We start from the raw sequence: 25390 nt of genomic DNA, 5'->3' as shown, positions 1-25390 counted from the left end.
CAGTCTCTGTTTATTGGGACATCAAGGGGTTTGGATGATGCCAGGGGTCCTGTTGTGCAGAGGCTACTCAAGACTGCTTTTCTGAGCCACAGAATAACGTTGGGGCTCCATTAGCTCCCCTGTGCTCTGCAATTCCTCTGCTGTTAAATTGCCGTTGTCAATAAATCGTTTTATAACTAGCACGGTGTGTCATTATCCCTTTCAAACAAGTAGCAGAGTTTGTCAGGCAACAGTGGTGTTGGAAGGCAGCATCCTGCAGCAGGGACACATTATGGTGAGAAGAAACAGCTGCAGTTTCACAAAACGCTTTGAGTACTAATTTAACCTGCTCTCTATTGAGCCATTCCCAACTCAGCGCATTCCATTGTATTTGGCTTCTTTTGTTTACAAGGACACAAAAACATCCATTCAGATTCCATCAAAATTTTAGGATTAACTGAATATGAGGAAGACTCAGTGTTGAGTCCAAGACTCCCTGGAAACCAAGGAAGACGGCACACCAGGCTTGGAGGACAGAATACGGATCACAAAGTAAGCAGATAAACAGACTGGAATATAGCCAAGCAAGGGGGTAAAGAGAGTCAATGCAATTCTGTTAACAGGGTTATTTCATACTCCTTTTAGCACAGACGTTGTGTCCCTCCTAACCAACTGCTTTTCATTCTTTGTGTTTTTAATATTAATTTGTTTTTAGCTGCATCCAGTCTTGGTTGCATCATTCAGATTCTGTTGCAGTGCACGGGCTCAGCACTTCTGGCACGCGGGCTTAGTTGCTCTGCAGCATATGCGATCTTAGTTCCCTGACCAGGCATTGAAGCTGAGTCCCCTGCATTGTAAGGCAGATTCTTAATCACTGGACCACCAGGGAAGTCCCTCTGTTCTATCTTAATGGCCTCTGCTTATCTGTTAATTGTATTTACTCATGTCTTGGCTTCCCTGGTGGCTCAGATGGTAAAGAATTCACTTGCAATGCAGAAGGCTTGGGTTCGATCCATGAGCCAGAAGATCCCCTGGAGAAGGGAAGGGCAACCCATTCCAGTATTCTTGCCTTTGGACAAGAACCCCATGGACAGAGGAGTCTGGCGGGCTACAGTCCATAGGGTCACAAAGAGTCAGACACTACTGAACGGTTTACACTTTCACTCCACTTTCTGGTATCTCAGGATCACTATTGCCTGCTTCTTTTAACTGTTATCTTTCCCCTTCTGGTGCCTCTATCAACTCCCAATTCTCCTTGAGGATCAAGTCAAATTCAGAAGAGCCAGAATCCACAAGTACACAATCACTTTTCCCTTCTTGAGTAAGTCTCTCATTCTGAGTCCACTCATAGCAGCTAACTGGCCCAGGTGTGCATTCCTGGTCCAGCGGACCCGACAGAGGACTTAAGTGCGACACAGCATAGCCATCTACGTTTAAGAAGGCTCTCAGTACCACTTCTCTTAGCAGGACGATAGGTGGGGACTCCACAAGGCAACTATACCTGCGGAAAATGTCAAAGGTTTGCTTTATCTCCAGGTTCCATAAAAGGCGATTTCTGTGTATTGATCATATTGATTTGGGCTATGTCAATACACAAAGGACAGCTGAAGCAAGACCTAAATAGCACATCTGAACAAAAGTTATCAGGTGAAAACACAGGGATTCTCTGCTTCTTTGTTTTCAAGGTATTAAATCAAATTAAATCAAAGTTAATACCTCACATTCTGTAGCTTTACATCACGTTCTGCTGAGAGCTATGGGAACAAAATACTGGTAAGTTCCACCTTCTTTCTGTTTGAGAATATTACTGTTCTCCTGGTGGTTTTAATGGGAAAATTAAGCTTTAGGTGAATGCAGGAATAGCCACTGAAACAAGTGCTTTTTAAAAAAGTTGAAGCATGGTTGATTTACAGTGCTATGTTAATTTCTGCTAGACAGCAAGGTGATTCAGTAATTTATATATATATATATATATATATATGTATGTATGTATGTATGTATAGAGAAGGCAATGGCACCCCACTCCAGTACTCTTGCCTGGAAAATCCCATGGATGGAGGAGCCTGGTGGGCTGCAGTCCATGGGGTCACGAAGAGTTGGATACAACTGAACAACTTCACTTTCACTTTTCACTTTCATGCATTGGAGAAGGAAATGGCAACCCATTCCAGTGTTCTTGCCTGGAGAATCCCAGGGATGGGGGAGCCTGGTGGGCTGCCGTCTATGGGGTCACACCGAGTCGGACACGGCTGAAGTGACTTAGAAGTATATATATATATATATATATATATATATATATATATATATATACACACACACATATATATACATATATACATATATATATACACACACACACACTTAAAGAAATTCTTTTCCATTATGGTATATCAAGGATATTGAATATAGTTGCCTGTGCCAGATAGTAAGACCTTGTTGTTTATCCTATATATAATGGTTTGAATCTGCTAACCCCAATCTTCCAAACCATCTTTCCCCCACCCGCTTCCCTTTGGTAATCACAAGTCTTGAACAAAAGTGTTTTTGATAGAGAAAAAAGCAGTGCAGTCCTAGGGGCCATTGACTAGACTCGTCTGCTCAGTTCTCAAGAAGTAGATAGCAAAGTGGCTCTCCTTATCCTTCTACAGTCAGGATTCACCATCTGTAGTGCTGCCTGAACCTCTTGTCCCCTACAAGCAGCCCTAGAGCTTATCTTCAGCCCAGCATCCTGATGAGCACGTGAACACCAAACAAACTCCAAGGTCGATGGGACAGAGTCTTAAAAACAACACACGCAGAAGAATTTTTCCTGACTTTGCCAGGTGCCCTCCTAGTCCTCCCCCAGAAATGAGAGGGATATGAACTAGCAGAGTTTAAGATGACATGACTTAAAAAGAACCTAATGCTTTCAATACTCACCATCTCATTGTAATTCAGTACTAGTACTACAGAGAGATGGAGGGGCGGGGTGCAAAAAAGAAGGGAGAAAGAAAAAAAGAAAATGCCAACCTAGCAGCAAGAAGAAATACATTTTTTACCCTGCATTTTTAGTGTTTTGATTCTCCCTTTTCCCTAGTTCTCCCTGAGGCCTGGAAGGTCGATCAGGACAAGATGTGGCCATGTGTCTTAAGCCCGTAAACGCTGCAATAAGCCACTAACTAGCTAGCACTCTGCTTTCTGCTCGGCCCAAGTGAGTGGAAGAAATGAGAGTGGCATTTTGCCTGACCTTAAATAAATCTTGCCTGAACAGGAAGGATCTAAGAGATCACTCCAGCCAGAAGTTGTTCACTATGTTGGTTGCTGCTGCTGCTGCTAAGTCACTTCAGTCGTGTCTGACTCTGTGCAACCCCATAGACGGCAGCCCACCAGGCTCCTCTGTCCCTGGGATTCTCCAGGCAAGAACACTGGAGTGGGTTCCCATTTCCTCCTCCAATGCATTAAAGTGAAAAGTCAAAGTGAAGTCGCTCAGTCGTGTCCGACTCTTAGCAACCCCATGGACTGCAGCCTACCAGGCTCCTCCGTCCATGGGATTTTCCAGGCAACAGTACTGGAGTGGGGTGCCATTGCCATTGCCTTGCAAGCTCTGTATTTCACATTAAGTCTTACAAAGAGACTAACAGATAATGCAGATAAAACTAAAGCTCACAAGTAAGAACCAACTACTCAGAGGTCTGCAGCACTCTTGCCAGGAAAAAGGAATGACAATGGCTCTGAAGTAGTGACAACTAGGGGTACTTGAGTAATAAAAGAAGTCACCAGGGCTTCTTTGCAGGGAAGGAGAGCATTTTGGGGCAAGGCAAGGTAAGAGGGGGCTAGCTAATCCTATGGAGCCAGTATCATGGAATCTGGAAATCCAATGGGAGAAGTTCAGCCAAGGGAAGAACATGATATGACTTGTATGTTTTGTTGTTTAAGTAATTTTTCTGGCTGCTGTGTGGAGAATGGATTTTAGTATGGCAAGAAAGTGAGCAGAGAGATTATCGCAGTAAAGAAATAACCAGATGGGGGGAAGTGGGCAAATTCAGGATGTGCTGTGGATACAGATGGGGTGGGACTTGTTGCTGGATGGGATGTGACTGAAGGATATAGAAGAGTCAAGCATGACACCCAGGTCTTGCCATGAGCCCTGAGGCACCATTACTGAACTGGAAAATTTGGGGAGAAACACAGGTTTGCAGCAGGGCTGACAGGGTGAAAACCAAGAGTTTTCTCTGGGACATATTATGTTGAGATGCCAACTAGATATCTGAGTGAATGTATCAGGGAGGCACTGAACAAAGTCATCAGGAGATGAGGTGCAAGGTCAGGGCCGAGGAAAACCAATGTATCAACAGATACTCAACTGCGTGGTGGCTCAGCTGGTAAAAAATCTCCCTGCAATGCAGGAGATGCGGGTTTGATCCCTGAGTGGGGAAGATCTCCTGGAGAAGGAAGTGATGGCCCATTCCATTATTCTTGTCTGGGAAATCCCGTGGATAGAGGAGCCTGGTGGGCTACCATCCATGGGGTTGCATAAGAGTCAGATGCAACTAAGTGACTAAACAACAGACAGACAGACAGTACTGGTGTTAAGGAGTGAGAGATATCACCTAGGGAAAACCTGTGGGCGAAGGAGAGACTTAAGGGTATTCCCATACTTAGAAACGGGAAGAGAAGGAGGAATCTGCAAAGAAAACTTGACTTGTGGACAGTGGGAAGACAGCAAAATCACAAAAGCATTCCTGGACCCTACTCCTAGACGTTATGATTCAACAGATCTTTAACAAAGCCCAGGAACCTTAATTTTTTTTAAGAGCTCCCTGTATGCTTCTCCTTGTAGGCTGCAAGTTTTAGGAGACACTCGACTAGAGGACAAAGCTGGGTAGATGCCAAAACTCAAACCCAACTCTTGTGACCTTTTAAAATGAGCTTGTCTAAATGTCATGCTTGTATTAGGATCCATCTATTCCTCAAATGGTTAACACCATTGCTGGTGATCTAGATTTTTCGTCTGCGGTCAAAATTTTGGACAGGGGCATCCATACCACCTCCACTTTCCCATCTTCCACTGATTCCTGGACCTATGAGCATCTCCTGTCACCCTCGTTACACTGCTTTGTCCCGGGTCAATGGAAGCAAATAAACTGACCCCTCCTATGTCTTACTTTAATCTGCTGATCACACTGACACCATGAGCCATTCCTTCCTTCATCAAAATCTCCACTCTTCCTTTGATACTGAAACTCCAACTAAAATTTTTAATTTATCTACTTAAAAATAACTGTAATATATAATGGAACTATGTGCAGTTTTGTTCTGTAATTTTCCAAGTCTCCTGTAAATGTGCTATCACACTTTCATAATTAAAAAAATAAGAAAAATCTCCTCTCTTGGATTTCTCAGTGCCTTGTCATTTTTTTTTTTTCTTCTGTTTCCTCTATGGCTCCCCTCTGTCCACTCCTTAACCACGTACAGAATTCTACTCATGGTCTACTGTTCTTTCTCTTCCCCAGCACTTTAGGATGGGAAATGTGTAGTGTGGGAAACCATTGAGAACTAAAATATCGCCTGCCTATCAGTAAACAAAGGACGTTGCAGCCATCAAACCATCACATTACAGCTGCCTGAATGGTGAGCCCTGAGGGCATTCAGGATGGAAATGAAGTACTGCCCACTGCCAAGCCCATCTAGCAGCAACCAAGGCAGTGCACCTGAGGAATCTCTGGATGAGAAAGCAGAGGACACTGGCCCCAGAGAGCTGAGGAGCATATCAAAGGAACGGTTTCAATGACCCCAGACTCTTGTATCTTCCCATACACAGAAAGGGCTTCCCTCCTGGCTCAGATGGAAGAGAATCCGTCTGCAATGCATGAGACCTGGGTTCAATCTGTGGGTCAGGAAGATCCCCTGGAGAGGGGAATGGCTACCCACTCCATCTGGAGAATACCATGGACAGAGGAGCCTGGTGGGCTACAGTCGTGGGGAGGCAAAGAGTTGGATGCAACTAAGAGACTAACATTTTCACTTTTCATACAGAGAAAAGCACTAAATTCCTTTAACTTGAAATACCGGGATTTCTTTTTTTTTCATTTATTTTTAATTAGAGGATAATTGCTTACAATATTGCCTTGGTTTCTGCCATATATCAACATGAGTCAGCCATAAGTACACCCCTTCCTCTAGAACCTTCCTCCTACCTCCCTCAGGTTTTCTTTTGGTTAACAATAATCCTAAGATCATGGAATATGGTCCCATCACTTCATGGCAAATAGATGGGGAAACAGTGGAAACAGTGGCTGACTTTATTTTTGGGGGCTCCAAAATTATTGCAGATGGTGATTGCAGCCATGAAATTAAAAGATGCTTACTCCTTGGAAGGAAAGTTATGACCAACCTAGATAGCGTTTTAAAAAGCAGAGACATTACTTTGTCAACAAAGGTCCGTCTAGTCAAGGCTATGGTTTTTCCAATAGTTACGTATGGATGTGAGAGTTGGACTATAAAGAAAGCTGAGCACAGAAGAACTGGTGCTTTTGAACTGTGGTGTTGGAGAAGACTCTTGAGAGTCCCTTGGACTGCAAGGAGATCCAACCAGTCCATTCTAAAGGAGATCAGTCCTGAGTGTTCCTTGGAAGGACTGATGCTGAAGCTGAAACTCCAATACTTTGGCCACCTCATGAGAAGAGTTGACTCATTGGAAAAGACTCTGATGCTGGGAGGGATTGGGGGCAGGAGGAGAAGGGGACGGCAGAGGATGAGATGGCAGGATGGTATTACCGACTCGATGGACATGAGTTTGAGTGAACTCCGGGAGTTGGTGATGGACAGGGAGGCCTGGCGTGCTGCAGTCCGTGGGGTTGCAAAGAGTAGGATCCGACTGAGGGACTGAACTAAACTGAATCCTTTGATATTCTGATTACCTGGTATTTTGTTGCAAAAACTTTTATCTATCCTGGCTTCTCACCTTGTCTCTTCAGAACAGTTCTCTGAGCATTATCTGCGATGCTGTGCCCTGGGCTTAAAGTCCTAAAAAGTTCCTGCCAAATATAACTCTCAACTTTTAGGTTGTGCATCTTTCTCAGTCAACATCATTTAAGATTTTTTTTATTTTGATGTGGGCTAATTTTTAAAGTCTCTACTGAATTTGTTACAATATTGCTTCTGTTGTATGTTTTGGCTCTTTGGCTGCAAGACCCATGACATCTCAGCTCCCCGACCAGGGATCGAACCCACACCCTTTTCACTGAAAGGCAAAGTCTTTATCACTGGACCACCAGGGAAGTCCAACTCACACCATCTTAAATATTTCAATAAAAACCTGCTCCTCCTATCTTTGTGATGGACAAGGTCATTACTACCCCGAAGACCAACTACTTGCCAAATTCTAATGTTTGATGCTGATCCCTGGGCTTCAGGCTCATAACCCCAACTGCTTGATAATGACAGTTCATTGAACATTCCATGGGTTCAGTTCCGTTCAGTCGCTCCAACTCTTTGCAACCCCACAGACTACAGCACGCCAGGCTTCCCTGTCCATCACCGCGTCCTGGAGCCTCCTGAAACTCATGTCCATTGCATTGGTGATGCCATCCAACCATCTCATCCTCTGTCGTCCCCTTCTCCTCAATCTTTCTGCCTTCAATCTTTCCTAGCATCCGGGTGTTTTCCAGTGACTCAGTTCTTCACATCAGGTGGCCAAAGTACTGGAGTTTCAGCTTCAGCATCAGTCCTTTCAATGAATATTCAGGACTGATTTCCTTTAGAATGGACTGGTTCATCCTATATTCCATGGGTATATTCTGTGCATAGATATTCCATGGATAGTTCCCACATAACTTGATCAAAAACCAATCTCAGCATCTTGTTCTCCACACTAGTTTCTTCTACTCTATTCATGATCTCACTTCAGGAAATCACCATTCATTCAGTCACTTTAACCCCAAATCTAGAAAGTCCCCAACCTGGGGTTAATTCCTCAAGGTCTACTTCACTTCTCACCACTGCATGCAAGCAGCCACATGGTCTTGGTCATCTCATGTTCCTGGAATCTCCAATTTTCCCCTCCCCCTTTAAAGTATACCATCCAGCCAAGTTCAAGCCCCATCAGCAGTCCCATAACTTAGCACAAGCTATGTCTTGAGCTTTGCTCCCCTTTAAATCTCTGTGGCTGAACAGCAAGGTGGGGCAGGGGTTCAAACGTATGACCATATCACTGCCTGATTATAACACTGCAGTGGCCCCAGACCACATCATGGATGACTTTAAACTCTTAGCAGAGAATCCAAACATCCTCCACAATCCGACCTGCCTACCTCTCCTGGGAGCCCCAACTCCTTGTTTTCCCATAGTTCCATGCAGTTTGCACACTGGTCCATTTTTCTGGGCTTACAACTCAAGCTCTCTCCTTAACCCGAACGTGGGATCTTCAACTCAACCCTCCTCCTTCCTAAGGAATTAGCCCAGAAAACGTATCACAGGACTTGAGGATTAGTAAATTATCCTTTGGGTGAGCTCCAAAAACACACTGTGCTTACTCTAGCCACACTCCCTTGAAAAAGACTTGCTCATAAGTCTATGCTATTCACTACACTAGAGTATAAACTCTTCAAAGGAATGGAATTGTATTTATTGTGGTGCTATCTAGCAAAGGTGACAATTATTCATGGCTATCCAGCACTTTCCCACCTTGGTTAGCTTTTTTTGACACTCAACAAATCTCTAAAATGCACTTCTTGTCCTTACTTATCCTGGTAGAAGGATACTAAACTAATTTAACAATCATATCACGAGGCTCAAAAAGTCCTCAGAGATGGACAAAGATAAGTCATGTTTTTGTTTTGCTGGTTTTTTGGTTTTCTTTTGTTTGCTTATCATCTGTTCAGACTATCTGTCAGAAGGTTTCTTCAGTGGAGAAAATAAGAGCTGAATTGAAGCAAAATCTATATGCTCTTCCTCTTAAACCTCTATGAGAAATGACCTTTTAGAGAAATGGCCATTTTCTAGGAATTTTAAGGTTTATTTCTCCAGAATGGCAGTCTGAATTGTGATTTCCTAAAAAAGGTGGTGGCCCTATTTCTGCAAATTCTTCTCAGTAAAATAATACTTGGCAATCAATGACATGAAGGAATGTTATTTGGTTGGGGGAATTTTTTTTTTTTTATCATCCACAGTAGGAAAGATTATTAAGTCACACACTGCTATCCAGAAGTTCCCATCTTTAAGGTCGATGTACTCAGTTATGTACACATTAAGCACAGTTTACAACAATTCCGTAGAAATCACCCTACTCTACTCACAGAATCACAATCTCTTACAATTCAGTGTTACTCACACTTTCTACTAAACGCCCCTACTGGCAGAGGAGAATAAAGTCACAACCCCAAGGCATTTAGGGATAGAGCCTAAAAAGAAGTGGCATGCCCAAAAGGGCTTTGACGTTTCTAGTTGCATCTCCACAATTCAAGAAAATTTTTTTCCATATTTGTGTTCATGTTTATATTTTACTGATCTGAAGGGAAATACAACTGATATTTCAGAAAGATGGACCAAGTCTATCTTGTAGTATCTTATATCCCCAGGACACCCCATCAACATTCCTACACCAGGCTAGAATTTAGAGAAATCTGTAGTTAAAAATGACCAATTATGTAAAACGTTCCTCAGTTTAACCTTGTCCAATGTTTCCCTAGGGTTAAATACAGATGAGCTATATATGGAAGGACTATCATTGAAGTGATGCAATCTCCTCAGTCTAACTCATCAGGAGTGATTCATGGATTTGTCCCACTGCTGGTGATATCAACTGTGACCACCTGATTAAGGTGGTGTATGGTGGGATTCCCTACTGCTAAGTTCCTAACTCCCTCCTTGTAATTAGTCAGTGACTTGTGGAGAAATACTTTCATGTTCAGTTCTATAAACATTCTTTTACTCCTAAAATTTTTAGCCACTGATTTCAGCATCCATGACACTTGTCTAAATCAATTAGTGTTATGACAGGTGCTAAATGATTTTCCATTTCCATCATTCCTTCTATATTTATTCATTTATTCTATTATAAAAGAGAGTTGTCTCCTTCCATTTATTTTTATATTCTTTTAAAAATATATCAGTGTAGATTTATGGATTCTTATTTAATAAGTTATAACCTTTACTATGATCTCTTTTGAGACTCAAATTGTCCCAGATTTGACCTGTCAAAGTCCTTTCAAGGTGACTCCTATTTCTTTTTTACAAGTTCAGTTTGAGGAACACTACACAAAATGACTGACCTTTACACTTGAAAAAATTCAGTGTAATGAACAACAAAGGAAGACAATGCAATTATTTGGATTAAAGAAGGCTAAAGAGACCTTGCAACTGAATGCAAGCCATGATCTAGGACTTTTGTTATTGTTATAAAGGACTTTCCAGAACAACTGATAAAAGATGAATAAGGTCTTTAGACTGGACAATAGAACTGTATCAATGTGAATTTCTTGATAAATATACTACAGTCATGTCAGAAAATGTGTTTTACAAACATACAGTATTTAAAGCATTTAGGGAAAATGTATTTAGGGCAAAGGGGGCATCATGTTTGCAACTTAATCGTAAGTCAAAATACAAACCATCATTGTCTAATTACAAATACATCCACTGATAAACACAGAAAGAAAGTCAGTATGGTCAAATGATAACATTTGAAGGTTGTGAGTAAAGAGCTTAACGGGATTTTTTTGTACTACACTGCAACTTTCTTGAAAGTCTGAATTACGTCACAATATGTTTTCTAAAAGAAACCCCTATTAGTTACCCACTCACCCAATGCAGTAATTTCTTTTACCAGTATCACCACCGGCAGACATACAGCCCTCGCTTGCCTATGTACAGTCTGCAGGAGAATGTAGTCCAGGAAGAATGCTCCAGTATATGCACATTTCTAGTTGCTGGCTTGACCCCAAATATGTTATCTTAAAACTTAGCTCCTGTAATGTGGCCTCTGGCTTTGGAGGAAAAACAGAATAATCTTGTCTCCAGTTCCATATGGAGCCAGTTGGCATGTGTCCCTAGCCTTTAGGCCAATTAGTCCCTTTTTATAAAACCATTACACATACAAAGTGATTTCCTGAGTCATCACCGTTACTGCCATCATGGCTATCTTCATGGGTGTGAAACAGAATGGTTGATTTATTGCTCTAATACTGATGGCTTGAAACTCTTGGTTTTTGAACGAAGGGCCCACATTTTCATTTTTCACCCAGTACCACAAATTTTGCACCCAGTTCTGCTGCCACAAGCCTATGGGGACACTTTGGTGTAAATTGGACACCTACGAGAACAAAGTCTTGGCTATAAAACGGCCACAAGGAAACCCATCCCCTTCACTCATGTGGTTGCGACCATGATCTGGGATGCATTCCTGTCTGGTGGGGTGCGGGCTGCATTTCAACCTGTCTGGTGGGGTGCAGGCTGCATTTCAATGTCCATCCCCTTCCTTAGCTAGGTGCTCTAAGCACCAGATAAACATGAAGATGTTTTATATTTAGGTTTGCCATCAAGAGAGGGTTATGGACAGCTTTTAGCATGTGAAATTTTCATCAAAGCCACGAAGCCAAGATTCCTAACAGGTTTAGCTGGGTATCTCCTCTAAGTTTTGAAAAAGATGCCACCCTCTTGGACCTCCTTGGAAGTCCAGTGGTTAAGAATCTGCCTGTCAATGCAGGGAACACGGGTTTGATTCCTGGTCTGGGCAGATCCCCCATGCCATGGGGTACTAAGCCCATGTGCCACAACTACTGAGCCCGCAAACCTCAACCACTGAAGCCGGTGCACCCTTGAGACCATGCCCTGCAACAAGAGTAGCCCCTTTTTGCTGAAACTAGAGAAAGTCCATGTGCAGCAATGAAGACCCAGCACAACCAAAACTAAATATGTGAAAAAAAATAATTTTTTTAAGAAGATAACACCCTCTCCCACCAAAGCAAATAAAAAACAATACTGTTCTTGTTACAGGGCTGTGAAATGAGGTAAGGAGTTTCATAGCTTTTAAAAGAGATTCTCTAAGTTTTTCACTCATTCTTGGCACAACTGCATAGATATTTTAGGAGGAGTGTCTCCAATAAGCTATTAAAGTTATATTCAGGATCCATATTTTATAGATTCCTCTTTTAAAAAATAATCAGCAATGGGTTCCTGCTTCAATTTATCTCAAGCCGCCAACTTGCTATGTGACTGGAACAGGCCAATGTTTCTCTCAACCCCCAATTCCCATATGGCAGAAGAAGTTCAGGTGTCAAGAAGAGTTCGCCTGACCAAAGGGTTAATAACAGGTGCCAAACATGTTGAAAGCAGATGAAGAGGAGGAAGAAAAACGGGAAGGAAGAGCAATAGCTAAGTGGCCAAATGCTCACCCATGAAAATAAACAACTGTGAATAATTGAATATTCCTCGTTTTGACAATCGTCCAGCAGCAGAAGTAACAGATGCCACCGCGGTCCGACTACCTCCAGCTCGACTGAGTCAGACAAACGAGAGGAGGCCCATGGGAGATGCTCCCTGGAGATGGACTTCTGCCAACTTGGGGGGCAGAACGTGGCTGGGCTGTATTTATTTATTTACCTTTAGAAAAACACTTTGAAATGGAGCTTCAGCTACTTCCAGCCCTAGGCAGCTGGATGGACAGCCAGCATCTCTCTGACATGGGGTGGAACGATGAAGGGAAATGCAATGGTTTAAGACAACGGGCACTTCAGCTACTAAAACAAAATCTGTACCAATCTTTTTGGCCACTAAGGAATAGCTCATGATTTTATGTAACTATATATACACATATATATAATACATTTCTATATAATAACATAATGGATAAATATATGTATTATACATATATATATTGTGTGTGTGTTAGTTGTTCAATTGTGTCTGACTCTTCGAGACCCCATGGACTGTAGCCCACCAGGGTCCTCTGTCCATGGAATTCTCTAGGCAAGAATACTGGCACGGGTTGTCATTCCCTTCGCCAGGGGATCTTCCTGACCCAGGGATCAAACCTGGGCCTCTTGTACTCTAGGCAGATTCTTTGCCATCTGAGCCACCAGGGAAGCCTACATATGGATTACATGTGTGCATATATTGTTGTTAAACCACTCAGTCATGTTGGACTCTTCATGGTCCCATGGATTGTAGGCTGTCAGGCTCCTCTGTCCACAGGATTTCCCAGGCAAAAATACTGGAGGGGGTTGCCATTTCCTTCTCCAGAGGATCTTCCTGACCTAAGGGTTGAACCTGAGTCTCCTGCATTGTATGGTTTATCACTGAGACAACAGAGAAGCCCATGTGCATATATATACACACATATATGTATTATATATAGGTGTGTGTATGTATGATATATGTGTGTGTATGTATATATAAAATATGACCACATGGAAGAACTCAATTTTTCAGAAACAGAAAGAAAGCAATCACTGCTTCCCTCAAGGAAACACTTACATGTACATGAACTTGTTTTTCTGTATGATGGTTCTCAAATTCCCATTTAACAGAAGAATGCAATCAACTGGGCTTAGTAGCAAGAACACTCAGAAGGATGAATGGATGGATTTAAGATCTGGTTCCATGTCTTCCATCTATTTGCTGGAAGACCTGTGCCATCTAACCTTTTTCTGAATGTCATTTTCTCAGCTATTAAGTGCCAACTACTTCCTAAACAGTGCTTCCTAAGGTGTTCTAGGTTTTAGGGTCTTCCCACTCAAAGTAGGGTCCACAGACCAACTGGCAATATCGGCATGATCGGGGAACTCTTAGAAACGGCAGAATCTCAGACCTTGGACTGGACATACTGAATCCTCTTAACTGAATCATCTACATTTTAACAGGAAATCAGCTGATTTGCATGCATGTTTAAAGTTTGAGAAGCCCTGTTCCCGGGTACACTGTCCCAAGATTATACAATCATAGAATCACTTGGATAACCTCATACAAACACAGCTTCCCTGGTCCTTCCTCGGGTCTGGGGTAGAAGCCAGGAATCTGCATAGTTAACTGATTCCCAGGTGGGACCATTTCAATGAAAATATAAGTGACAGGAATAAAATAATAGTGTCTGCATTTTTTCCCTTGAAAATCAGATGATCTCTAAGTGATAGCATGCCGGCAAGCTTCCTGGTGTTTTTATAGAGATAAGCTAATGTGATCATGACAAGACATCTCTCAGTTGAATGGTTCAGATGCCACGAAGGTTTTGCCCACTGCAGTTTTGAAACTGCTAAATTTTTAATGGATCATTGGTTAAATGCAGGAAGCATAAGAAGTTCTGATGTTGAACTACAATAGTTTAATGAATCATACAAAAATGATCCTAATTTTGCAAAGTCCCCTCAAGACAGTTGTCATCAGATTCATAAGCTAGATTCATATATCAAAATCTTTATTGAGCACATGAAGAGGCCTTTAGCACTTCAAAAACCAATCTTAAAAAGAAAAAATATAGTGACAATTATATCCAATTTGGCTTTTCATTTATTGGGAATAAAAACTATTCTCATGTGCAATATGTTATTTGCTGGGAAATGCTTGCAAATAGCAGGCAGAAATCCCTTATTTCAACAAAACATGAAAGTTATAAAAAAAATAAGAACTGTCTTTTTTTATTTTTTTTTAACCCTTCTGCAAGTAAATCAAAAGAATTCTAAGCAAGGTCCTAAAGGCAGTTTTTTCCCTCCACTTTTGATGCCATTAAACATGGTTAAGTTTCGATTTATATTTTACTGTACACTGGTTCCCAAGTCAAATGCAATATTTAATGATAAATCATGTCTTGACTTGCATAAATAATTTTAAATAAATGAAAGAATCTGTCACTTGTTACATAGGAAGAGATTAAAAATATGTTTAAATATTAGAGATTATATTAAGCTAACTGCATAACATGGGCTTTAAAGATATTCTTTTTTACTTAAAAGTCACCTTTATTATAGTCATATGTGCATATCCTGTACAAGAATGACCAAATGGTTTTTTAATCCCTAAAGAGATTTGCAAGATTATTATCGCAAAAGTATCAGCTGACTCTAAAAAGTAGGCAGTGAAAAGAACAGTGTTTTCCATTTTTTAAACATTTCTTAAATTCTATCCCACTTTTGAGAACTGGATACTTTAGGGTAGCCTCAAATGAAGTTTTAGAGTCTACATAGCCATAACCCACAGAAAAATTACTAAGGCACCAGAAATGTAACTCAGTTCAATTAGTTTAAGTATTAACACACTGGCTAATGATGCTGGAGATACAGAGGATCAAATATGTCATAATAACTGATGATCGATAAGCGTTAACTCTGTGTGAGGTATGATTTTAGACACTATAGTAATCAATACCTCTAACTCTTATAATAACTCTACCAAATCAGCACCCTTTTATCATAACATTAGATGCAAAGAGAAGAATCACTTGGCCCCCATCACAACACTAAGCGGTGGACTTACTAACTGGGAACCAACAGGACCCCAGTATCTGGGTTCTCAGCCACCAGGATACACACTCCTGAAATAGGAAACTCTCGGAGCAAAGGCACATGTCTGAGAAGTGAGGGTGATGCGCAGAAGGTCAATGTGTTTAGAAGGATGGAGTACAGTGTATACAATCAAAGGTTGTGGAAGTTAACAAAAGATGGGTTTGAGCCATTTTCTGCCAAATTTTCTAAGGATGGGGGGAACCTTTGGAGGTTTCTAGCAGCCACGTAATTGCCAGGAATGAATGAGCAACTATGGAAGTGAGAGTTTGGAGATGGACAGATTCATGAGATGCTATATATAGGATAGCATACATGTGGGCTCAAGAGATAGTAGTAAAAAGAAGGGGGCAAGTGATGTGGAAAAGACAAAGGAAATAGAGGGAGCTTGTGTTGAAACTCCCTAAACAGTTTTCCTTTTCCTCTCTTTGGGGTCTAAAGGATAATCTGCTTCACCCTGACTAGGGTCAAATACCTTGGCAAGGCTGACCAAGGCCACGCTAGGAGCACAGAGCTGGGCGTCTTAAGGAAGAATAAAATCAAACATTCCCTGTCTCAGCTGACCAGTCATAAAGTTATTTGTGGGCTAAAACAACTACAGGTACAGGGAACATGTTTCCCACGGCTCTTACATCAAAGAGCACAGCTTACAAGATGACCTCCTCCTTGGCCTCCTAGGGCCCAGTCAACATGCAGCCAAGAGCTTCCCAAAGTGTGAGGACAGTGAAGGGGATGGGCCTGTGCTGAGAGGGAGATTTCATTTCCCCAGAAACCGAAATGTCTCTTCAACACACAATTTATTCTTATTCTCAATCCCCAAACCATCCACATTTGCTACGAAGAACTCCTTGAGTCCTCAGATAAATGGCCCTTAACCTATATTCTTCACGGCACTCTCAAAAGAAGCATTCAAAAAGGTATTAATATAATAACAACAGTAACCATCTCTGGCCTCTTCTTTTGAGGGGCTGTGGGGTGGGCGGAGAAGGCAATGGCACCCCACTCCAGTACTATTGCCTGGCAAATCCCATGGATGGAGGAGCCTGGTAGGCTGCAGTCCATGGGGTCGCTAGGAGTCAGACAGGACTGTGTGACTTCACTTTCACTTTTCACTTTCATGCATTGGAGAAGGAAATGGCAACCCACTCCAGTGTTCTTGCCTGGAGAATCCCAGGGACGGGGGAGCCTGGTGGGCTGCCATCTATGGGCTCGCACAGAGTCGGTCACGACTGAGGCGACTTAGCAGCAGCAGCAGCAGGGGTGGGCTTTTACACTCCTTGGCACAGGAGATTTCATGCAGACTCATTGGGGTGGAAGGGATGACGACATTTAAGGAAGAGAAAGGAAATTTGTGTATTTCTAAACATGTTTGAGATGATAAAAACACTGATGCTAAAACGTGATGAAGAAATGTTAGGCTCTTCTGAAAGGCAATCCCTTTTTTTTTTTTTTCTTCAAGAGCCTTTTTGTCAGTCCTACTTGGGTCAAACAAATGCACTTTTAAAACCCATTTCCATGTTTTAAGATTCAGAGGAAAGAGGTTTAACAGGAGGCTATAAAGCTCCCTTAATCTTTAATGTCTTATTTTTGCAGATTTGCTGGCAAAGTATAGTAAACAGTCACTGCTCAACATTTCCCATCAATGCCCCCTGAACTGTGCCACTGATGATGAAGAGCAGAATCCATTTGCGTGGGTTTTTCTTTTCTTTTTTGGGGGGAAAACCATTTCTTCTGGTATTGTGGAGGCACCTGCATTTTAACAATCTAGGCAGAATCTCTGAGCCCAGCTCATTTGCTGATTGTCTACCAGAGGGAATTCTCAAACATTAAAAACACAATTTTAAAAGACAGGACTGATTAGAGGTGGAGAGAATTCTCATGGTTTCTTGCCGTCCCCTCATCTCCCCAGTTAGAAGCACCTGGCCTGTCCCAAGCCCCTCTATGAAAGGCTAGTCTGTGCCGCTACAGGACAAGAGGGCACCCTGAATATACTCACAGGCGATGCGCACGGAGGCCTTTCTGCTCTTGGAGGTCCCCAGGTGGCTCCACGCCACACACTGGCACCAGTAGTCCTCGGGCCCGTGGAAGTCCTCCACCTGCTGCCTGGTGACGTTGATAAACACCTCCCGGACCTTCAAGCCTGCAGAGGAGACAGAGCCAATCCACTGAGGCCGGTGTATTCCTCAAAGAGAAAGTTAAGGCCAGCCCAACCTCTTCCTGTTAATTAAAACCATTCTGTTTTTAATCAAGGCGAGGTTTTAATTACTTTGACAATAATATATTACTGCTAATTAAATTCCAACAGCTGAGTAGGCTGAAAAGAACAAGTGTAAAATATTAACCAATGTGGTTCCCATACAACAGAATCGTTTTCACACTCCCTTGACACCATGCTTTCTTTTTTTTCCCAGCTCTTATAAACATTCTTTTTTTTTTTAATAGCATGTAGTTGACTTACAATGTTGTGTTTGTTCCAGGTACACAGCAAACTGAATCAGTTATACATATACATACATCCACTCTTTTTCAGATTCTATTCCCACATAGGTCATTACAGAGTACTGAACAGAGTTCCCTGTGCTATATAGTAAGTTCTGACTAGTTACCTATTTTATATACAGGAGTATGCAAATATCAATCCCAATCTCCCAAGTTCTTCTCCCCTTTCCCCTCTGTCTTTCTTGATGTAAAATCTACCATGAAGAATGTGGCCCCGAATTAATTGCTGGGATTCTAGAGACTAAAGAGGTCTCAACAAACCAATCCCAAAACACAGTTCCAGGTGGTTCTAAACGCCCCCACCTCTGGGTATGGCAGGAGAGGGTCACTGTCACCATGCAGCTTAGAATAAGGAGGGGACAGAGGTTATGCATGGTGAAGAGTCCAGGAAACCAAGGAAAAGCCAAAAACTCCAGACAACACAAGGGATGTAGACAAGCTGAAATAAGTTGATCTTGAATGCTTGAGAACCCAGGAAGAAAGGTTCTTGGTGCAATGGAATGAGGAGGCAAATTAAAAGAGAAGCTTTTATAGAAAAAGAGGTGAAGACTACATTCAGGAAATGGGATAAACTAAGACCTTGACCTTGTCCTTTTTTCATTACTGTATCTTTGTATTCTCCATCTAATAGTCAAAACGTTTGCCTGGTTCAGTTTATTGGGAGTGTGAATTTCTTTCAAACCTCTATCCAAGGACTATCAGCCTTTCTTTTTTTGGGGAAGGACAGCCACCTTGCATGAAGTGCTGAGGGGAAAAGGACACCTTCTTCACTAGCATCAGGTAAACCATTACGAGCAGGAGAGCAGCCTTTAGAGTCAGCATGCTTTCTGTAGCCAGTGGCATTTGCCAAGCCTGTGCTCTGCCCTGGTATAGGCCGCATGGGAGAAAAAAGAGCTTACTGAATCCTGCCTAAGTGCCCAGCATCACTATAAGCCTTTCATCTGTTCACTCTTTATGTTTCCGCAGTGCACTGACAGAGCTGCGGCTGCTGAAGCCTCACTTTGCAGACCAGAGAGTCATTTGTCTGCAATTACACAGTCTATAAATGGAAGATCCAGGATTTGACCCAAATGAGGACTCTGCACAGGCCCCTCATTCAAATTCAACTCAGTCCTCGTATTTCAGGTACTTACACTTAATTATGGAAATAAGACTGATGCATGGTATATTTAAAGAAAATTTGGGTGCATAACTAGGCTTTTTCCTTATGTTCAAAAGGAATTCGGGGGACAGAACCATGGGAACAGTTAGTCTAAAGGAGCCAGGGACTCTTGGTACAGGAGGTAGAATTTGATCATACCCTGGGTGCTGGTAGGATTTAAAGAACAAGAATGAGGTGAAATACTCAGTCTGGGGAAACACTGCCTTCCGTTCAACCAATGACATGTTATTTATAGTGTGTGATGACAGCACTTTAGGGTCACATCAATCAGCATGTAAACAATTTGAGTGAGACTTTCTGAGTTTCTGGGAGGTACCACGCATAGAAAATCATCTTGAGGACAGTTGATCATTCACATCTCTGCACAGGGCACAGAAGCACACCTTTTACCTTATCAGAGATTTAAGTCCAGAAAGCCATCTCCTACATCGAACAGGAAAGATTTCAGTTCAGTTCAGTTCAGATCAGTTGCTCAATTGTGTCCGACTCTGTGACCCCATGAATCTCAGCACACCAGGCCTCCCTGTCCATCAGCAACTCCTGGAGTTCACTCAGACTCAGGTCCATGGAGTCAGTGATGCCATCCAGCCATCTCATCCTCTGTCGTCCCCTTCTCCTCTTGCCCCCAATCCGTCCCAGCATCAGAGTCTTTTCCAATGAGTCAATTCTTTGCATGAGGTGGCCAAAGTACTGGAGTTTCAGCTTTAGCATCATTCCTTCCAAAGACATCCCAGGGCTGATGTCCTTCAGAATGGACTGGTTGGATCTCCTTGCAGTCCAAGGGACTCTCAAGAGTCTTCTCCAACACCACAGTTCAAAAGCATCAATTCTTCAGCGCTCAGCTTTCTTCACAGTCCAACTCTCACATCCATACATGACCACTGGAAAAACCATAGCCTTGACTAGATGGACCTTTGTTGGCAAAGTAATGTCTCTGCTTTTCAATATGCTATCTAGGTTGGTCATAACTTTCCTTCCAAGGAGTAAGCGTCTTTTAATTTCATGGCTGCAGTCACCATCTGCAGTGATTTTGGAGCCCAGAAAAATAAAGTCTGACACTGTTTCCACTGTTTCCCCATCTATTTCCCATAAAGTGATGGGACCAGATGCCATGATCTTAGTTTTCTGAATGTTGAGCTTTAAGCCAACTTTTTCACTCTCCTCTTTCACTTTCATCCAGAGGCTTTTTAGTTCCTCTTCACTTTCTGCCATAAGGGTGGTGTCATCTGCATATCTGAGGTTATTGATATTTTTCCCGGCAATCTTGAGTCCAGCTTGTGCTTCTTCCAGCCCAGAGTTTCTCATGATGTACTCTGCATATAAGTTAAATAAGCAGGGTGACAATATACAGCCTTGACTTACTCCTTTCCCGATTTGAACCAGTCTGTTGTTCCATGTCCAGTTCTAACTGTTGCTTCCTGACCTGCATATATGTTTCTCAAGAGGCAGGTCAGGTGGTCTGGTATTCCCATCTCTTTCAGAATTTTCCACAGTTTCTTGTGATCCACACAGTCAAAGGCTTTGGCATGGTCAATAAAGCAGAAATAGATGTTTTTCAGAACTCTCTTGCTTTTTCGATGATCCAGCGGATGTTGGCAATTTGATCTCTGGTTCCTCTGCCTTTTCTAAAACCAGCTTGAACATCTGGAAGTTCATGGTTCATGTATTGCTGAAGGCTGGCTTGGAGAATTTTGAGCTTTACTTTAATAGCATGTGAGATGAGTGCAATTGTGCTGTAGTTTGAGCATTCTTTGGCATTTCCTTTCTTTGGGATTGGAATCAAAGCTGAACTTTTCCAGTCCTGCGGCCACTGCTGAGTTTTCCAAATTTGCTGGCCTACTGACGGCAGCACTTTCACAGCATCATCTTTCAGGATTTGGAATAGCTCAACTGGAATTCCATCACCTCCATTAGGTTTGTTCGTAGTGATGGCTTTCTAAGGCCCACTTGACTTCACATTCCAGGATGTCTGGCTCTAGGTGAGTGATCACACCATCATGATTATCTTGGTTGTGAAGATCGTTTTTGTACAGTTCTTCTGTGTATTGTTGCCACCTCTTCTTAATATCTTCTGCTTCTGTTAGGTCCATACCATTTCTGTCCTTTATTGAGCTCATCTTTGCATGAAATGTACCCTTGGCATCTCCAATTTTCTTGAAGAGATCTCTAGTCTTTCCCATTCTGTTGTTTTCCTCTATTTCTTTGCATTGATCACTGAGGAAGGCTTTCTTATCTCTCCTTGCTATTCTTTGGAACTCTGCATTCAGATGAGTATATCTTTCCTTTTCTCCTTTGCTTTTCGCTTCTCTTCTTTTCACAGCTATTTGTAAGGCCTCCCCAGACAGCCATTTTGCTTTTTTGCATTTCTTTTCCATGGGGATGGTCTTGATCCCTGTCTCGTGTACAATGTCACAAACCTCCATCCATAGTTCATCAGGCACTCTGTGTATCAGATCTAGTGCCTTAAATCTATTTCTCACTTCCACTGTATAATCATAAGGGATTTGATTTAGGTCATACCTGAATGGTCTAGTGGTTTTCCCTACTTTCTTCAATTTAAGTCTGAATTTGGTAATAAGGAGTTCATCGTCTGAGCCACAGTCAGCTCCCAGTCTTGTTTTTGCTGACTGTATAGAGCTTCTGCATCTTTGGCTGCAAAGAATATAATCAATCTGATTTTGGTGTTGACCATCTGGTGATGTCCATGTATAGAGTCTTCACTCGTGTTGTTGGAAGAGGGTGTTTGTTATGACCAGTGTGTTCTCTTGGCAAAACTCTATTAGCCTTTGCCCTGCTTCATTACATACTCCAAGGCCAAATTTACCTGTTACTCTAGGTGTTTCTTGACTTCCTACTTTGGCATTCCAGTCCCCTATAATGAAAAGACATCTTTTTTGGGTGTTAGTTTTAAAAGGTCTTGTAGGTCTTCATAGAACCATTGAACTGCAGCTTCTTCAGCGTTACTGGTTGGGGCATAGGCTTGGATTACTGTGATATTGAATGGTTTGCCTTGGAAATGAACAGAGATCATTCTGTTGTTAAATCAGTGCATCCAGGTATAAGGTGGGGTAATTGATATGCCTGAGTTCCCCTGTCATCGAGTAAGGAGACTTAGAGACAAGACATTTGGCAATCAGCTCTCGCTGAAGAAGCATTCAGTGAGTCAAAAATCTGTTCAGGCTAAAAAGGAATATATATACCCAGGTCTTCCGCATTTTAGTAGGATTTTTTACCAGCTTAGCCACAAGGGAAGCCCAAGAATACTGGAGTGGGTAGCTTATCCCCTCTCCAGCAGATCTTTCTGACCCAGGAATCGAATCGGAGTCTTCTGCATTGCAGGTGGATTTTTTTTTTTTTTTAGTTAATTAATTTATTTTACAATATTGTATTGGTTTTGCCATACATTGACATGAATCCACCACGGGTGTACATGTGTTCCCCAACCTACACTCCTCTCCCACCTCCCTCCCCATCCCATCCCTCTGGGTCATGCCAGTGCACCAGCCCCGAGCATCCTGTATCATGCATCGAACCTGGACTGGCGATTCATTTCACATATAATAATTTACATGTTTCAATGCCATTCTCCCATATCATCCTGCCCTTGCCCTCTCCCACAGAGTCCAAAAGACTGTTCAATACATCTGTGTCTCTTTTGCTGTCTCACATACAGGTTTATTGTTACCTTCTTTCTAAATTCCATATATATGTGTTAGTATACTGTATTGGTGTTCTTCTTTCTGGCTTATTTCACTCTGTATAATAGGCTCCAGTCAGACACTTCATTAGAACTGATTCAAATGTATTCTTTTTAACGGCTGAGCAATATTCCATTGTGTATATGTACCATGGCTTTCTTATGCATTCGTCTGCCGATGGACATCTAGGTTGCTTCCATGTCCCGGCTATTATAAACAGTGCTGTGATGAACATTGGGGTACACGTGTCTCTTTCAATCCTGGTTTCCTCAGTGTGTATGCCCAGCAGTGGGATTGCTGGGTCATATGGCAGTTCTATTTCCAGTTTTTTAAGCAATCTCCACACTGTTCTCCATAATGGCTGGACTAGTTTGCATCCCCACCAACAGTGTAAGAGGGTTCCCTTTTCTCCACACCCTCTCCAGCATTTATTGCTTATAGACTTTTGGATAGCAGCCATTCTGACTGGCGTGAAATGGTACATCATTGTGGTTTTGATTTGCATTTCTCTGATAATGAGTGATGTTGAGCATCTTTTCATGTGTTTGTTAGCCATCTGTATGTCTTCTTTGGAGAAATGTCTGGATTTTTTACCAACTGTGCTACCAGGGAAGCCCTACATATATATAAGTAAAGAGAGAGAGAGAGAAATACACACACACACAAATTATATATCATCATCGTGTGGGTGTGCTTACTCATGTCTGACTCTTTGCAACACCACAGACTTTAGCCTGCCAGGCTTCTCTGTCCATGGGATTTCCCAGGCAAGAATACTGGAGTGAGTTACCATTCCCTTCTCCAGGGGATCTTCGCAACCCACTGATGAACCTGTGTCTCTTGTGTCTCCTGGATTGGCAGGCAGATTCTTTACCACTGTGTCACCTGAGAAGCCCAAAGTATATACAAATATATATTTGTGTGTGTATATATACACACACAAATATATATTTACATATATATATATACACATATATATTTGCATGTGTATTACACACACACTTATTTTTACTTTCTCTTCTTTTAAGAATATCTAAACCCATCAGCTTCTTCTAGGTTGCAAATGAAGATAAACAGCATCTCAAAATGGTTCAACGTCATCGTGTTTATAAAGCAGAGAATTTCCTATCCAAACCTTAAAACATGCTATGAGTTAACCTAGGCACTGTGGTGCTTAAAGGGTACCTGGGGCCTGTTTTAATGAGACAGAGGAAGACAGTCAGACATGGAGTAAGTTTACACTCACAGATCCCTAGAAACAGGAGGTACATCACCCAGGGCTACACGGGGAAGCACCAGGGTCTGTCAGGAGGCAGAGGGGTCAGGAGACATGGGAAAGAGACTTTATTGCAGTTTCCTTGGGAAGAACTGGAGAGGCAAGGTAAAAAGATTTAGAGTTGGTGAGTTTGCTTCATTTCAGTGGCCTCTGGGAGAGAATGGCTGTTGCTACTTGTCTGGTACCTGGTCCCAGGTTAGGGCAGGAGAATAAGAGTTTAATAAAAGGAATATTGGGGGTAAAGCTCTGTATCTGTTGGTTTGCTTATGAAGGACGTGCTTACAGGTGAGTCATTTGCATCTCTAGGAATGAGCTATCCCTAGGTAAGACAGTCCCTTGAAGGTCAGCGAGACCCTGAGATGTCAGAGAATCAAATACTAAACCTTGATAAACACAGTTACTACACATGGACAGCCATACATTTGCTTTGGAAAGCACAGACAGTTGGCCACAGACTCCCACAGGGAAGGTCATATTGATCTCACCCCATTCATGTCAGGAAGTCTTGCAACCTCTCATTCAGACTAACCGCAGCTGAAAGGGGAATGCTGAAGTCATGATTTCAGCATTACAGTGCCTTGGTTTCAAGTCCTTCAAAGAGGCTCCCTGTGGGTTTGGAGAAGTGGAATGAGTATCAACCAACTATTTCTAAACACAGTATGCTTTGGAAGGTAGTGTTGGTGTGTCAGCCTTCTCTAAAAAGCTATAAGTAATTCTGCAATCTACACACCACCCCCTCCCCCCCAAAAAATAGTATAGCATCTCTCTGGCTTAGGCTTTTTTTTTTTTCCTCTAACATGAGGTCTTTAGTCTTGTGAAGCCATCCCCTCTAGGAAAACTAAAAATAAAACTACCATATGAGTCAGCAATCCTACTGGCACAAGTGGGGAAATACCCTGAGGAAACTATAATTCAAAAGGACACATGTACCCCCAGTGTTCACTGAAGGACTGTTTATAACAGTTAGGACATGGGAACAATGTAAGTGTCTGATGACAGATGAATGGATAAAGAAGATGTGGTACATATATGCACAATGGAATATTACTCAGCCAGTAAAAGGAATGAAAGAGAGTTATTTGTACAGACATAGATGGACCTAGAGTCTGTCCTATAGTGTGAAGTAAGTCAGAAAGAGAAAAACAAATACTGTATATGAATCCATATATATGAAACCTAGAAAAAATGGTACAAATGAGCCCAATTCCAAAGCAGAGATATAGATAATGGACATGTGAACACAGCGGGTGAGGGGAGGGCGGTCTGAATCGAGAGCGTAGCATCTTCACATTTACACTATCACATG

At 42.1% G+C, this 25390-nt stretch overlaps 1 protein-coding gene across 1 annotated transcript in view; it reads right to left on the bottom strand.

Annotated features, from left to right (window-relative positions):
• UNC5D (unc-5 netrin receptor D) overlaps positions 1-25390 on the bottom strand; it is a 643560-nt gene that overhangs the window by 251117 nt on the left and 367053 nt on the right. The window contains exon 3 of the mRNA XM_061404454.1: positions 17446-17589. Within this exon, the coding sequence (XP_061260438.1) occupies positions 17446-17589 (144 nt within the window). The remainder of the gene's footprint in view (positions 1-17445; positions 17590-25390) is intronic.

Source organism: Bos javanicus, chromosome 27 (genome assembly GCF_032452875.1).
Source record: "Bos javanicus breed banteng chromosome 27, ARS-OSU_banteng_1.0, whole genome shotgun sequence".
NCBI lineage: Eukaryota > Metazoa > Chordata > Mammalia > Artiodactyla > Bovidae > Bos > Bos javanicus.
This window is presented reverse-complemented; position numbering and strand designations above follow the sequence as displayed.